Consider the following 16863-nt stretch of genomic DNA (forward strand, 5'->3'; position numbering starts at 1 on the left):
TGTCTGGAGGTTACCCATGTCCATCGCAGGGTATTACTTGTGGGGATTCAACAAAGCAATGCCCACCTCAGGACTGGTGCCTATTATGTATTCTCCAGTGAACCGACAAACATTTATTGTTTTCGCTTTATTTTAATCCTCTGTCCTTTTTGTATTTATATATATATATATATTTTTTTTTCTGGACTACAATCTTTCTCCATTAAAAAAAAATAATTTCCTGCCTCCTAACCAATGTCCCGGCTCTACAATATATAGATCCCAACATCGCTGTGACCAAGCATTAAACAATCACTTTTATTCTTTATCCTGTTCAGACCAAACTGGACGGTTCAAAACTGCAGGGAGAAACATGTCCCGCCATGGCTTGCACAACTCCACCTCTGAACCCACAAGAGACTCGGGGGGGGGGGGGGCCTGTGTACTCTAGAACCCATGGCTACGTGTGCAGGCACATGTGGGAGCACTGCGCTGCCTTGACCAACCAAATCTGTGCCGGGAGCTGCAGCGCCGTGTCCCAGCTGTACTCCGGAGATAGCAGCTTGGTGGGCTTGTGGGTGAAAAAGTACTTGTTCAGGTATCTTTCGTAGGTGCTGTTCAGCCCATTTTCCTTGTCGTGAATCATCCCTTCCAGGTATTCTTGGATGAAGTCTAAAATCTCCAGAGGCGTGCCACCCACGACGGAGCCATCATAGTAGAAGTCCCCCTCTCCCAATAGGATGCACGCCGCTGATCTGAACCTCCTCTCGTAAGGGAAGTCCTTTATGTCTTTGAAGTACCACCAGGCATGGAGCTGAGCCACAGACGTGCCCAGGGTCTCCACCCCAAAATCGTTCTGGAAGACCCTGTTGGCCGTCATGCTGAAAAGAAAGTCGACTTCATCCTGAATGTGCCCTAGGATGTGCGAAGCCAAGTTCTTCATATGCATGAGGTGAAAGTCCTCCCGGCTGTCTTCTCTGATGGTGAATACCTGGAATGTCTGCAGAGGACCCGGCTCCAGGTTGGGCAGCTGACACATGGCATCCACCATGATGTAGAAGATGACTCTGTAGCCGGTCATGAAGTGCTTATTGGCCGACTGCATGAATAGCTCTAAGTACTGGTCTGCGGTCCTGCAAGACACACACATGTACAGAGAAAGGTGCTCCCTAAGAGTTTCAAGGGAAAGAGACATGTCACCAGATGTGTCATCTAACTGACACGTCACGGATGCTACAGAGCCCCCAGTGGGTAAGGGTAGGCAGGTCGAGTCTGCAGGTCCAACTGCACTGGTTAGTGAGGAAGGGTGTGGTGAACCAGGGGGTCTGAGAAAAGCCTTTAAGGTTTTGGAACACCCATTGAAAAGAAAGAAAATGTGAGCTAGGGATGCCTGGGTGGTTCAGCAGTTGAGCATCTGCCTTAGGCTCAGGGCGTGATCCCAGAGTCCTGGGATCAAGTCCCACATCAGGCTCCCTGCAGGGAGTCTGCTTCTCCCTCTGCCTGTGTCTCTGCCTCTCTCTGTGTCTCTCATGAATAAATAAATAAAATCTTTAAAAAAAAAAAAAAAAAGAAAATGTGAGCTAAACAGTATCAGTAGAGACAGCCACATGACATGAATGATCCTGTGAAGCAAGGACAAAGCCACATCAGGGTGTTTCTGCGGGATGACAGCAAGATGCGATGGTTATGGGTCCCTGTGGGCAGCCTTCCGGAGGTGGAAGATTTGTATGTGCTCGTTTGCATTTACCTGCCAGTAGCAAGGACAGCCAGGCCTATGGTGAGGTCCTGTCCTCTGTAGTACTCTTCCAGGACCCGTCTATTAAAGGTGCCTTCCCATATGACTGGAGCGAGCCAGTCCGTGGTCGTTACAACATCAGGGCGTTTTCTGTTGAACAAACAAGAAACCAGTAAAGTGGGCTCCACCTTCACGACGACAGCAGCAGAGGCCGTCCGACAGACACCAGTGAACGCAGGCAGAGCACCTACCACGTGCCAGGCACTGTGCAGGTGATTTAAGCAGCTCATTTAATCCTTGCAAGACACGATGCAGTAAGTACTACTGTGATCCTTGTTCTTGGTGTGGGGAAACAGAGGCACAGGTTGGTTGAGTAGGCTGCCTAATGCCACAGAGCTAATATACATGGGTATACATGGGTATACAGCAAAGCCGAGGTCACTGTGTGAAGACGGGGCACCAGTGCTTCTGGGGGCCCTCGCCTGCCTGGCGGGCACGGGCCGTGGAAGGCCAGCCCACCCTTATGCCTGCCCCAATGGACTGGGGCCTGGGAGCCTGCAGAGCTAAGGGGCCCACTGGGGAAGGCCAGGGGTTCCGATCTCCGGGCGGGTTCCTGATGTAAATAAAGCCTTTTGTGTGGCTCCCATCCCTGAGAATAAAGGAGCCCTGGCTTGGCCCTGAGAGGCACCGAAAAAAAAAAAAAAAACCCAGCAACTGAAGGGATGCCTGGGTAACTCAGTGGCTGAGTGTCTGCCTTTGGCTCAGGTTGTGATCCCAGGGTCCTGGGATCGAGTCCTGCTTTGGGCTCCCCACAGGGAGCCTGCTTCTCCCTCTGCCTGTGTCTCTGCCTCTCTCTCTCTCTGTGTGTCTCTCATGAATAAATAAAATACTTTTTAAAAAGACCCAGCAACTGCTACTTTTGTCACCACGCTACCTGCCTTTCAGCCCAGGGGCCACATCCTCCGACCTCCGGCTCAGCTTAAATGGGAGCCCAGAATCAGGGTGTCCTGATACTGCCTGAGGCCAGTACTGCAGGCACAGTGCCTCTGCCTCCCCACATCTCCCTAAGTCCTTCAGTTTTCCATCCTCCTCTCCACTAGCACCTCCCCCCAACCGCAGAAGATCTAGAAGATGCTTTTCTTTAAACCTCCCCTTGCCTTAGGTCCATCAGTGCAATCCAGAAGGAAAAAAAAAAAAGATGAGTCCAAACAGGGATAGAGATATTAGATTCAATATCTAATATCAATATTAGATATTCAATAATAGGGCTTAAAACATGCAAAGCTGGTTCAACATTTGAAAATCGTTTGATACACCTACCATCCCAAGAAATTAAATAACAGTCAGGTGCCCATTATCATTTGACACAGGAAAAAAAAAAACATTATATGATGTCCAACAACCATTCATGAAGAAAAAAAGAGAGAAGACTTCCAGAAAAATAGGAATAAAGGAGAATTACCTTAACTTGACAAAGGGCACCATCAGTTTCTCTCTTTTTTTTTAAGATTTTATTTATTTATTTGAGAAAGAGAACACAAGCAGGGAGGAGGGGCAGAGGGAGAGGGAGAAGCAGACTTCCTGCTGAGCAGGGGGCCCAATGTAGGACTCATTCCCAGAACCCTGAGATTATGGCCTGAGCCTAAGGCAGATGCTTAACCAACTGTGCCACCCAGGCATCCCAATTTCTTTTCATGCCACAGGTTTATTCACCAACATATTGAGTATGTTGAATTCAGGAGTTTGATCCATTTTTCAAAGAGACTACACCTCTTAAAATGTCACTTTTCACATCTGTTTAATGGAATAATTAAACATCCTTATTTCTTTTTTTTAAATTTTTATTTATGATAGTCACACAGAGAGAGAGAGAGAGAGAGAGGCAGAGACACAGGCAGAGGGAGAAGCAGGCTCCATGCACCGGGAGCCCGACGTGGGATTCAATCCCGGGTCTCCAGGATCACGCCCTGGGCCAAAGGCAGGTGCCAAACCGCTGCGCCACCCAGGGATCCCCTAAACATCCTTATTTCTTAAGCAGCTGATGTCTTACTATAAAAAAAAAGGTGCAAACAAATCCAGATCCAAAGTACAAAATCATCATAAGCAGTAACCACCTAAAACCGGGAACAAGGCAAGGAGGCCCATCCTCACCAACTCTTCTTCACCAAAATAGTGTGGATTCTAGCCATTGCAATAAAGCAAGAAGAAGAAATGAAGCCCCGGGGGACTGGAAAGGAGAAAATAACAATGACCCTGTTTGCAGATGACTTGTATATATATATAAAATCCTACAAAAGGGATGCCTGGGTGGCTCAGCAGTTGATCATCTGCCTTTGGGTCAGGGTGTGATCCCAGGGTTCTGGGATTGAGCCCCACATCAGGCAGGGAGCCTGCTTCTCCCTCTGCCTGTGTCTCTGCCTCTCTCTGTGTCTCTCATGAATAAATAAATAAAATCTTTTTTAAAAAAAGCTCTTGAATTCAACATACTCAATATATTGTGAATAAACTTGTGGCATGAAAAAAAAATTGGGATGTCTGGGTGGCAAGTTGGTTAAGCATCTGCATTGCCAGGGAGATGCAGATCAAAACCACAGGGAGATGTCACCTCACACCTGTTAAAAGGCCTGTATAGAAATAGATAAGAGATAACAAGTATTGGTGAGTGTGTGGAGAAAAGGGAATCTTTGTGCACTGTTGGTGGGAATGCAAATTGCTGAAGCCACAGTGCAAGACAGTGTAGAGGTTCCTCGACATTTTTAAAACAGAAATTTCAGAAAGGAAGCAATTTCACCTCTGGATATTTACCTGAAGAAAATGAAAATACAAATTCCAAAAGATATATACTCCATCATATTTATTGCAGCATTATTTATAATAGCCAAGGCATGGAAGCAACCTAAGTGTCCCTTGATAGGTGATGAACAGATAAGAAGAAGATGTGGTGTATATATGCAATGGAATATTACTCAGCCATTTAAAAAAAGCCATACTGTCTTATTTCTTCACATGTTTGGTAATTTGGGGTTGAAAAGTGGATCATTTAAATAATGTGGCCACTCTATAAATCAGATTCTTTCTAACTGAGCAGAGGTTTCAGTGACCATAAATGACAAAGAATACAGGCTTTATAAAAATAGTTCAGAAGCTATTAAAACTAAAGAACATAACAATAAATGGCAAGCGCACATGGTGGGGAGGGCAGGAGGACCTGGTGCAAGGCCACTGCAGAGTTGGAGAGAAGTACCCAGCCCACAACTGATTAAAATGCCAGAAAGCTCACTATTCTTTTTCTGGAGCAAATGCTCCCCCAGATTGGTGCAAGCCTTTGGTTGATTTCCAGAGTTCTGAAAGAGTTGATTATAGCAATTTTTGCCAGTTTCTTCATTGGTTTTATGAAGGATAAAGTTGGGGGAGGTTATCACTCCCTCACTTTTGGTGACGTAACTCTAGAGACTTGCGCCATCTGTTGGCAGCACCAAGCATCATAAAGCAAGAACTCTGGGGATTCACTTGGGTGTCAACCTTGGAAAACTCCTGGTATGACCTTCTACTTTGGATGGTCTGGTGCCCTGCCACCCAATGCCTCCACCTCCACCTGGTGCAGGTTCCACACACACATGCCAGGTGAGCTGTATGAAGGGTGCCAGCAAAGCAGAGAAATGATCCAAGTGCCCACAAGCAGGACAGCTGATGGATAAACTCCTATATTTCCACAGTGGATGTTTACACAGCTGCCCAAAATGAACCTCAGTAATGTGCAAAACTTGGGTGAATCTTACAGTATCAAGAGAAAATAAAAATCCCAGAAAAGTACCTAAGTGTGATATCTTCTTTATATAAAGTTACAGGGCACAGAGTAAAGGGATGGGAAAGGATATGCAGGTTTTAATTTCCGTTGCATTAAAATAAGCAAGCAAGCAAACGCAGAAATAATACAAGCAGGCTTGCATGAACCCATGGTAACAGTGTTGTGGATCATGGATAAGATTCATCCACGAAAGGGCACCCCGGGTGGCTCAGCGGTTTAGCGCCACCTTCAGCCCAGAGCCTGATCCTGGAGACCCGGGATTGAGTACCACATCGGGCTCCCTATACAGAGCCTGCTTCTCCCTCTGCTTGTGTCTCTGCCTCTCTCTCTGTGTGTCTCTCATGAATAAATAAATAAAATCTTTAAAAAAAAAAAGATCTATCCATGAAGCTGAGGTCCATTTAAAATACATAAATATGTGAGGAAAATGCTCAGAGAAGCTCAAATACAAATGAATGATCAACATACCAAAATACGCTCAAACGGTAATAACTGCAGATAGGCAAAATGACTTGGGATATTTTAAACTAGCAGTTTTGCCTAGAATAAGAGATTTTTCTGATACCTTACTTTATCTACAGTACATAAGAAACTAAAATGGTACGATTGTTGAGAGGGAGTTTAGCAACCTACATCCAAATTATAAGTGCCCCCTTTCTTTGAGCTCATGACTTTGTTTGGGGGGATTTGTCCCACAGATCGACTCACATGACAGTGTGAAAACACCTACATACAAGGTTAATCACTGGAGCCTTACTTGCAAAAGCCCCAAACTACAGACCACCTAAAACCAGTGGCGAGTTGCAGGTCTGCAACCAGAAAGTCAGGTACTGTGCAGCCATTACAGACATGGGGCCTCCCCAGTGCTGGTGCCAGAATCAAGAGGAGCCGTCACAGTAGTTTCAAACCACCTCCAAAGAGAGTCTTTCACTGACAAGACCAAGGAGGTCAAACCAAGGAGAGTGTGTCAGGATGAAGAGCCTAAACAACGAAAACTCCAGGGATGCCCAGGTGGCTCAGTCGGTGAAGGTTCTGCCTTCGGTTCAGGTCATGATAGCAGGGTCCCAGGATCGAGCCCCGTGTCAAGTTCCCTGCTCAGTGGGGAGTCTTCTTTTCCCTCTCTCTCCCTCCCTCCTGCTCATGCGCTCTCTCTCTCTCTCATATAAATAAATAAAAATCTTAAAAAAAGAAAAAGAAAAGAAAATGAATACTCCAGCCCTGGGAGCCTCCCAGGGCAGCTCTAATGGGGTGATCAGAAAAAATCTATCGCTCCACACTGAGCACCATTTTTGTGTGAGAGCAGACATGTCTATTCTTACCTCGGATTGAACCAGTCTGAGAGCCGGAGTTCTACTTCATCCCTGGTGAAAAGGGAAAACTGAGTTATTGTGGGTCATCCATGTATCCAGCAAACATTTCCAGAGCCCCGTGGTGTGGCAGGGGCTGTTGGGCACTGGTTCAAAGCTGTCAGTGTACAGCCTGTGCACTGACCTCGAGAAGCCAAGGAGACAGCCCTCCAGGGTCCCCAGGGTAGGAGCTGCCAGCTGGGTAAGTGGTAGGATCAACCCCATTTGGGGGTCGGGGAGCCTCATAGTTTGGTGCCGAGTGATGGCCACAGTGGGGACGGCAATAAAGGGCTTGTGGGCATGCCACTGGGAGGATTTACCAAACCCACCGTAGCACCAGCTTAGAGGCTGTGAACGGAGATGGCATAGGTTCACCCCCCTCGTTCACCACCAGAGTGGCTTTGCTGCATTTAAGGTAAACAGGTTGGAGAAAGAGCCGACATTATGTCTTTAACCTTCATCTAAACACACGATTTACCTAGTTTTGTTGTGCTTTAACGAGATTGGGCAGTTTGCCTCCATAACACTGGGGCGTGCTGTCCGTAAGGGAAAAATGGTGGGAGAACACCCTGATTTCGTTATCGGATTCCCCAGGACTGTCGAACTCGGGGCTGCCCATGCAAACTTCACTAAAATCACAAAGCAATGAATGGGGAACGTACTAAAAACTAGCCTTTCTTTCATTCATTTATTTTTAAGTGAGCTCTGCACCCAATGTGGGGCAAGAACTCACACCTCTGAGATCAAGACCTGAGTTGAGATTGGAAGTCAGATGCTCAACAAGCTGAACCACCCAAGCGCCCCCAAAAAGTGGCCTTTCTTTTAGAATATTGGGGTCATGGATCCCTGGGGTCCCACGGAGTGACAGAGGCATGGAAAACACAGCTGGTTGAAGAGGGGATCCCGACCTAAAGAAACCAACACCCTGGAGGAAGGCGCTCAGCCTGCAGCAGAGTTGGCCTTGTCCTGGGCAAGCATGTGAGGGGCCCAGCCTGCGGGATGCAGGACTGTTGTTACCCGGGGGGCCAGGGGAGCCCAGCTCCACACCACACGCCTGCCCTGTCCCCACATGGTGGGCTCACACACGCAGCTGCGTGCAGTGCAGGCCAACATTAGGGACTCCACGAAGCCCATCCACCACCTGCTGTCCCCAGAGATGCATGCCGGCACACGGACATGGGGTCCCCCCTGGATTCCCCATGGGCTCCGGGAGACAAAGATGCCTGCTGTACGGTGCTGCTCTCTCGTGTCCTGTCTGTCCCTTGAACGTCACCACCATCCTTGAACCTACCACAAGTGCATACTCGTGGACAGAGCAGTCCCCAGCTGAGAGGCAAGGGCCCACCTGGCTCCTGCCAGCTTTGCTCCCAGTCTGTCGGGTCTTCGTACAGCAGCATTTCCTGCCAACACAGATGCCCCGTGTGTAGGGAGTTTTGCCAGGCAAAATTCAGGACTCCCACTGGTCTGCTCACTTGGTGATGTGCATCTAAAGTGCCTCCGTGCCCTCACGGCTCGATCGCTCACCTCAATTCAGGGCTCAATCACTCACCTTTGTTCAAGCCAGAATGCTCTCCCCTTGTCTGGATGCACCACACTTTATCCCATTCGCCGCGGCAGGGCACTGGGTTGCTTCCACTTCTTGGCAATTGTGTGCAAAGCTGCTGTGAACGCCTGGTGTGGGTTGTTCAAGGAGGTCCGTTTGCAGGCCACGTGGACAAACAGGAGCACGATGCCAGGTAAACGGAAAGACTGTATTTAGTTCCCTAAGAAGCCGCCAAGATGTCTTCAAAGGTGCGGCCCCATGTTGCGTGGCCCTAGCCATGAACGAGGGTCCCGCTGTCCATGTCGCTGCCGGCACACAGCGGTCATCAGCATGCCAGATTCTCCAGGGTTCATGGTGGCATCACGTTGTCTTAATGGGCAATTATCCCATGGCAAATGATTTTGAGCATTTTTTCATGTGCCAGTCCGTGCTCTGCGTGTCGTCTTTGGTGCATCTTCTCGGTGTGCTCTGATTTTGCCTGCTTTTTAAGGAGGCTGTGTCTTTACTGTCAAGCTGGAAGCGTTCTTTCCATTTTCTGGATTCAAGCTTTTTATCAGATGGGTTTTCATGAAAGCTTCATCTCTAAAGACATTCTTCCTGACAGTATGGCTGCGTTCTACTCAGTCTCTGCAGAGACAGCCCTGCTGGTGACGAGGTGGTGAGGAGAGGGACTTCTCTATAGGAGAGAGCTTTCTCGCGGGTCACTAGCAGGTGTGTCCTGCGTGTCCAGAAGAGCAACCTCGGGCTATCCCTCCCCTTGCTTCGCGTTTCCTTCAAGTCTTTGCTATGTAGATTCCAACGTTGCTCACTGTGCCCTGTAATGTGCCCGCTGCCTACCTCCTCATCTAGAGCGGAAAAGCTCCCCACCAGTAGATGCTTTGGGCGATGGCCGCCCACCCACCCCACCCCGCCCCAGGAGTAACTGTTACCCATCCACACATGACAGAATTAACATCTGCACACTTTGCTCCATCCCATGGAGAGAAGGGAAGGTCTGGTCACGTCCGAGCATTACTAATGTCTGCACCAAACTCAGCCCGATGCCCTCTCTGCCAACTTCATGGGTCCTGGCTCACCCATATCTCATGTTTACCTGAAGTGATACTTGATGAACAGGAAGTATAAAACACATGAGATCAGTAACAGCATCTTTCTCTTGGAATGCATCTCCTCCTGGAGGGACAAGGAGAGAGAAGGAGATCTTAAATAACACACAGTCATACCCCTGCCACTTTCTAGGCCTGGATTCACAGCATCTCATTTGGGGCCTCGAGATGCCAACTGAAGCTCCTGCTTCTAGAAGGAGGAGGCTGGCCTGGAGGGTTGGGGGGAGCTCTGTTCTACTGGTGCTCCTCAGGGCGCCGAGCTCCCCTCTCCTCTGCCCTGGGCACTGAGCGTGCACATCCTCTGGCCCTCCTGCTACAGCACGTGCACCTCCACCCGGACGGTATAGGAGAGACGCATCAAATGCCCCCACAACCCCGCTGTAAAGACAAAGCTGTGACACCCAGCTGTGATGATGAGGAGGAGGAGTCCAGGAGTCCTTCTTGGCCTCGGAGGCATGACATGCCCCCCAAAGTAAACTCTTCTTTTTCCTCACCTGGATAGTAAGATGGCTTGTTGGTCCCAAGGGTATGGTGGTTTAAACCAAAACTATGAGCTTCCTCCAAGGTCGATGCTCACGAACAGGGATTAAAACCTAAATCACAGGCATTCAGGTCTAATGTGGGACTCTGGGCTCCGGTCACACCCCAGAGCTTACTTGGGGTTTCTATGCACAAGCCGGTAGGGTCATGTGTTGGAGCAGAGGGGGGCTCTCTGATGCTTCCTTTCTGAGCACTCGGCTAACGGGCACGAGGCTTCCCAGCACACTGACCAGCTCCGCAGCTGTCTGCCGTGTGTGCCTGTCGAGCGCACAGGAATGTGGCTGCTCTGGCTTGAGGTGCCCGGTGAGGGCCCAGAACACGCTGGGTTTTGGAGGCAGATGTCAGATGAAAGAGAAGAATCAACATGGCTCCCTAATCATCTTATATTGATAAAATACTGAAATTCAAATAGCCTGGATCTCTTGAGTTAACACAAATACATTGTAAAAATTGATTCAGTTGTTTCTTTGACCTTTGATAATATGACCGCCAGGACACTGGCATCGCAAATGCAGCCCCCGTTGTCCTCGTACTGGATGGTCTGCGTCCCCCAGCACTGCACAGGCACAGCGTCCAGGCCCCATGACAGGCGACGGGCCCCCTCTTTAACCAATCCAAGGACATTAGAAATGCCACGTGGATGGGGCAGGAGGTCCCTCCCAAGGTGCGCCCCAGCAACGTCGGCCCCGTACCGCTCACACTGGCCCACCCCCTCCGGAAGGGTGGTCCCTTTACCTGGCTGGGGGCGCTGTGAGAGACAAGGGGGGTATTGCCCAAGCATTCTGTCTCTGGGTCTCTGTAAAGCCACAAGCTGGACACTGTCCCCTGCTCTGAGGTGGTGACATCAGCAGGCCCTTTGATGATGCAGCTGGCAAAGTCCCAGTCACAATGATGCAGCTGCTGGCAGGGGCATCTTGAGGATGCTGGGCGACAGGACTTTGTCCCATTTAAAAAGTAGAGGATGGGGCGCCTGGGGTGGGGCGGGGCTGAGTCCATGAAGCGTCCGACTCTTGGTTTTGGCTCAGGTCATGATCTCAGGGTCGTGGGATCCAGTCCCGCGTCGGGCTCCAGTCAGGTTTAGTCCGATCGGTAATGAAATGAAATAGAGAGGTCAGGCAAAAGTTGGTCGAAACAGGCTTTTAGGGATCCCTGGGTGGTGCAGCGGTTTGGCGCCTGCCTTTGGCCCAGGGCGCGATCCTGGAGACCCGGGATCGAATCCCACATCGGGCTCCCGGTGCATGGAGCCTGCTTCTCCCTCTGCCTGTGTCTCTGCCTCTCTGTGTGTGTGTGTGTGTGTGACTATCATAAATAAAATAAAATAAAATAAAATAAAATAAAATAAAATAAAAAGAAACAGGCTTTTAATGGGACATGCTCTCTGAGTGAGGTTCCTCGGCCCCCAGGGGAGGGAAAGAGTGGGGAAGTCGCAGGCCGGGAAAGTCACGCCCAGGGGAGTGCAAACAGGCTTTTGAAGGGGGAAGGGTTAAGGGGTTGTATGTCTGTACAAGATGGTAGGTATTAGGTATATTTCTGGTGAAATCAGCCTGGGGCAATAACTGCCCATGCCCTTATAATGGGGTCTGGGTAGGTAAGTATGGTTCAGGTTTCCTGCATAGGTCCAGTCTCCCCCTGATGACGTGTCCCCGGGCGGTCTGCTGGTGGTGGGAAAGTTCCGAGGTGGGGCAACAAGGTGGGGGGTCCGCCACCATTTTGTTGGTGCCTCCCCCATCCCCCTTGATCCCACCGGCCCAACAGCTCCAGGCTAAGCGCAGAGTCTGCTCAAGATTCTCTCTCTGCCTCTCCCCCTGCTCATGTGCTCACTCACTCTCTAAATGAATACATAATTTTTTTTTTTTTTAAGTAAAGGATATTTGGTAAATGCTCTTTGGCTCCTTGTCTCCTCTGTGGTTCCCTCCTCATTTTCTAGGGACTGGCCTCACTCACAGGGCAGTGTCTTCACCACGGTGTGTGTTCACACCTATGACAGAGACACTGCACACCAGCTTCTGTGTCCTCATCCCACCGTGACAGCCACCTCCCTGCCCAAGAATGCATCCCCTTCATTGTCCTTCCAGTGCTTCTGCGGCACTCAGCTTGCTGACAGTGGACGCCACACGCGTTCCTGCCATCCGGCCCATCCGGTGCGCTTGGCACGGGGAAATCCTACTCATGTGCAATCCCACCATCACCATTTGTGGCTGTAACACCCACCTTTCCATACCCCTCCCCTTTGAAAGTAAGATCATTTTCATTATCGAAAGTGTAGCATGTGTGCATGGTGTCTTGGCTACACGACAAACGCCACAGACAGAGACGTGCCCTCACTGCAGTGGAGGCAGAGTGCATGCTTCCTCCTCCGTGCCAGCGGCAGTCACTGGCAGACTTGAGCTTGCAGACACCTGGCCCTCACCTCTGTGCTCACATGGGGGCATCCCCCCACATGCCCCTACCTCCCCATGGCAGCCCTGGGCTGCACACACCTGTCTCTGCCCACTTGGCCACCGGGAGGGTGTCTGTGCGCATGGGGAACGCCTGTTCGCTGCAGGCCTGTGGTTCGCAGAAGACCCCGGGTGGGCGGGAGTCGTGGGGGTGCTGCCCATCCCCCAGGGAGGACCTCCCCGCGAGTCACTGCCCAACGCCTGGCCTGGTGGAGAGTGAGCTGGGTGGGCTCAGTCCTCAAAGCCATCAAGGCCGCCCTTGCCCATGGATGCCTCCTTCTCTCCACACAGCCTCCATGACCCCAGGGCTGCAGGGGGGCTCCTCCCCTGGAAAGGAATCCAGCACATTCCGGGGTCTGGGGTCCCCCTTCAAGCGGAGGGACAGGTGCCTATAGCGAGTATCAGAGGGAATGGAGGTCATGGGCCAGATGCACCTGCTTCCTGAGACCACACCATGGAAGCGAAGCCTCGGACAAGAAGTCTGCTGACCCTAGGGCCTGCAGAACTCGCTTATTTTAGAGAAAATCTAAATCTACGCTCCTCCAACGAGTCAGACTTACACCCTTTGAATTACTTTGTCCCCACTGAGCACCTGACGCAGGGAGACAGTTATTGCCTCAGGACTGAGCTGGTGAATCAGATCACAAAGGGGGCCTGGGAGCCCGATAACAAACAGAGAGGCAGGACAGGGGATGGGACAGGGACAGAGGTTTGGAGATGGATGGGGCTGCGAGGGGTACAGACAGTGATTCACGGGGGCAGCGGGGGGCAGGCGGGCCCTGGTCACCCCCACGTACTGATGTCCATTAGCTGCCACCCCCTCTCAAGGCTGCGTCTGGAGATTGGGTGCTTCACCATCATCACACACCCTGGAACATAGCAGGTACTCAATGCGATCACCATGAGCTGTGGTCGGGTCCTTTGGATGGGATTTGGCGCCCAATGTCCCAGTCAGTCCACCGGGGGCCCCCCTGCTGGCCCCCAAGCACCAGCCTGCCTGCCGCATGGGGACACGGGGCCTTTCCACTCTGCTCTGGACCCTGGCCCCCCTGCTGTGTGAACCCAGGTCTGTGCTCTCCAGGCCCCAAACCCCAAAATGTCTCTCTCATCTGGCCCCACCATCTGGGCTCCCCTCGCGTCCCCTCCCCTGGGATTCATCACTTCCAGGGCTTCACTCCCAAGTCACAGCCACATGCTCAAGGCCAGGATGGCCCACACGGTTCCTCACATGTGGTGTCATGGGCCCTTCTGTACCCTCGAATCCGGACACATAGGCCAGGCAGGGACGGTCCCTGTCAGCTGCCAGCTCCAGCAGCTGGAGAGGCCAGGGAGGCCCAGGGTCACCCGGGCTCCTGCAGCCAGCAGGCGCTCAGGCCCAGGGTCCCGCCAGCCACTCACCCAGCCTCACCTGACTTCCCTTTACCATCCTGACCCAGACAGACACTCTGTCCTAGCAGATGTCAGGGTCACCCCATCACTGGCTCCAGGACATCCATAACCGGTGAGGGGGGTGGCAGCGGTGGTGGCCTTTGGCTGTGTTCCCAGCATGCAGAGGATGGGTGGGGAGGACAGGCAGTGCCCGGAGGCAGGAGGGCGGAAACTACAAGGCAGAAAGGGGTATAAAGGTGGTGGGCCGTGGCCGAGGCACCCACCAGTGGGCATGGCCCTGCTCCTGCTGAGCCTGGGGCTGAGCCTGGTCTCCACCCAGGAGCTCAACCCCCAAGCCATCGTGCGGAAAAACTATGACATGGCCAAGGTGGGTCCAGGGTCCGAGTCTGGGCCCTTCCCAGGGGCCAGGCTACAGAGCACTTGTCCGTCCTCCATCTGAGGTCGGGGACCTGGGAGGAGGGCTTGCTTCTCCTTCCCCAGCTGTGATGGCTGTGGATATTTCTAGGAGGGCAGGGCGTTCCCCAGGAGAGCAGAGGGGTCCCCATGAGGGCAGAGGGGTCCCCGGGAGGGCAGGGAGGTCCCCGAGAGGGCAAGGAGGACCCTGGGAGGGCCAGGGATTCCTGGGGCGGAAGGGGCGGTCCCTGGGAGGGCAGGGGAGCCCCTGGGAAGGCAGGGAGGACCCTGGGAGGGCAGGAAGGGTAGGATGCTGGTTGGCAGCTCCACACGCAGGCTCCCCACCCATCGGGGCCTTGTCCACAGGTGTCGGGGGTCTGGTACTCAGTGTCCATGGCCTCGGATGACATGAAGCGGATTGAGAAAGATGGGGACTTGAGGGTCTTCATACAGAATATCGAAAGCTTAGAAGACGGCAGTCTGAAGTTCAATTTCCAGTTCATGTGCGTGTCACCCATCTCAGCTGGAACGGGGGAGGACCGGTGTCCCTCCCACCCCCACCCTGTAAACAGGGTGGGAAAGGCTGTACCGGGGGGTCAGCCTGGGGCTGAGGGAGGCTCGAGGCCCTGGCTGGCTGCCCGGTGTCACAGCAGCCGGTTTCAGGGTGCTCGGGGAGTGCGTGAAGGTGGCCGTGGTCTGTGAGAAGACGGACAGGAACGGGGAGTACACCGTCAACTGTAAGTGCAAGTGGCCCTTCTGCGTCCGGCAGCAAGGGCTCCTGGTCCCCAGGGTGTCAGCCGCCTCCTGGCGAACTGTGACCTAGGGGCTTTTATGGGGCCCATGGCAGCCTGACCATGACATGAGGGCACCTGCCTGGCACGTGGCCCCGGGGAGGGCCCTGGTCAGGCCCCTGGCTCACGCCTGGCAGGTGCACTGGTTTGGGGTTCAGGGAAGGGTGGGCACCACCACCACTGCAATGCCCAGGGAAACTGCCTGAGCAGCACCCCTCCTCCTGCCGGGGCCACCAGCCCACCATCCACACCTACGGCCGCACGGCACACCTGGCACACATGCCAGGGGTGAGCTGGGGCTGCGCTGAGCTGCGTGTCCACACAGACGAGGGGGACAACAGGGTGCTCCTCTCGGAGACAGACTACAAACTGTACATCACCTTCCATCTCCGGAACATGAGGAATGGAACAGAGACCAACGTGCTGGCACTCTATGGTACTACCTCCTGACCCCTCCCACGTGCCTGGGGGCCCCTCCAAACTGGAGGGGGTCTGACCACCCTGAGGCTCTGATCCATGATCAGGTCACCCCTCATGGAGCATTGGGGACACAGGCCAGGCCCCTGAGCTGTGTGTGCACCCCCACCTTGCCCGGCCCCCGTCTCTGCTCAGGGCACCCACCCCCCAGCCTCAGCCCTGCCTGGGTGCCCCTGAGGCCTCCTCCTCATGGCATCCCAGCAAGCAGTGAGGGACCCTAGCCCCTGCTGCTCTGTTCTCAGGACGGGTGCCAGACCTGAGTCCCAGCTTCCTGGAGAGGTTTGAGAAAGTCTGCAGAAAGTACGGGCTGGGTCCTCAGAACATCCTCAGCCTGAGCGACCAAAGTAGGTCCAGCACCATGGGCAGCAGCCAGGAGGTCTGGGGGAGCCCCCAGAGCTGGGGAGGGAGCTGGGGAGGGAGCCCCCAGTGAGGCTCCATCTGCGAACCCACTCTGTTTTCCCAGACGACTGTTGCAAATACAAGAAGTAGAGGAGCCCACCCGGGCCTCCCGGTGCGTGAGCATCCTGTCTGGGCGGGGGGAGGGGGTAGCATGGGGTGCGGCAGGAGAAGCTGGGGGCAGAAGTGGGGCTGCTTCCCCAGACCCAAGTATCAGGGGGCCATATGGGGTGGTAGTGCCCGAGCACACATGGAGCGCACTCTGTGTCAGTGTCCTTGGGCCACCAGAGCAGATGGCGTGGGGTGGGGGGGTTGCCTCTGCCTCCATGTCCACACGGCTTCCCCTCCAGGTCCGGGTCTCCTTCCCCTTCTAAGGACACTGGCCACTGAATTTAGGGCTTACGGGGGTAATCCCACACGATCTTGTTCCAAGATGTTCTCCTTAGTCAGATCTGCACAGACCCTTCCGTTTTTCCAAATAAGGTCACACCCTAGGTCCTGGACATGGGCGCAGGAACACGCACACACTTGGGTGGACCCTCTTCGACCCCTACTTTCCTCCTCTGAGCTGTTGTCCTTTCTCCGGGCCCAGCTGCATCCAGGGAAGATGGCCCCCCACCCTCCCCAGGGACCAGCCCTCCAGAGTCGCCTCCTCTGAGGGACAGTCATCCCTCGGAGAAGACAACGGGCTCAGAGGCTGGGACACGGGCCCCTGATGCACCTCACACTTGTGCATACTTGGAGTTCCCACTAATTCTTGGTTAATCCATTCGTAGACTAGAAGCAGTTGTCCCTTAAACATCCCTCCAAGAAATACGGAAACGAGCACACAGACACCATCCGCACACATCCCCAGCAGCCCTGCTCACAGTTGCCCTCCGGAAATGGCCTGATGCCCCTGGCCCAGGCACCTGGGGACCTG

The 16863-nt window shown here is 53.0% G+C and overlaps 2 protein-coding genes across 2 annotated transcripts; one reads left to right on the plus strand and one right to left on the minus strand.

The window, feature by feature from the left end:
• Positions 1–439: 439 nt before the first annotated feature.
• On the minus strand, positions 440–8030 carry GLT6D1 (glycosyltransferase 6 domain containing 1). Its single transcript, XM_041725225.1, has 5 exons — positions 7951–8030; positions 7198–7272; positions 6842–6883; positions 1727–1864; positions 440–1112 (listed from the first exon to the last, which is right to left on the minus strand). Exons 1-5 carry the CDS (start codon positions 8028–8030, stop codon positions 440–442), a joined length of 1008 nt encoding a protein of 335 aa, XP_041581159.1.
• A 6125-nt stretch (positions 8031–14155) lies between these two features.
• Positions 14156–16034, plus strand: LCN9 (lipocalin 9). Its single transcript, XM_041725226.1, has 6 exons — positions 14156–14251; positions 14644–14780; positions 14941–15014; positions 15394–15504; positions 15836–15889; positions 16009–16034. Exons 1-6 carry the CDS (start codon positions 14156–14158, stop codon positions 16032–16034), a joined length of 498 nt encoding a protein of 165 aa, XP_041581160.1.
• The last annotated feature ends 829 nt before the right edge of the window (positions 16035–16863 follow it).

The sequence above is a fragment of the Vulpes lagopus genome, chromosome 12 (genome assembly GCF_018345385.1).
Source record: "Vulpes lagopus strain Blue_001 chromosome 12, ASM1834538v1, whole genome shotgun sequence".
Classification (NCBI taxonomy): Eukaryota; Metazoa; Chordata; class Mammalia; order Carnivora; family Canidae; genus Vulpes; species Vulpes lagopus.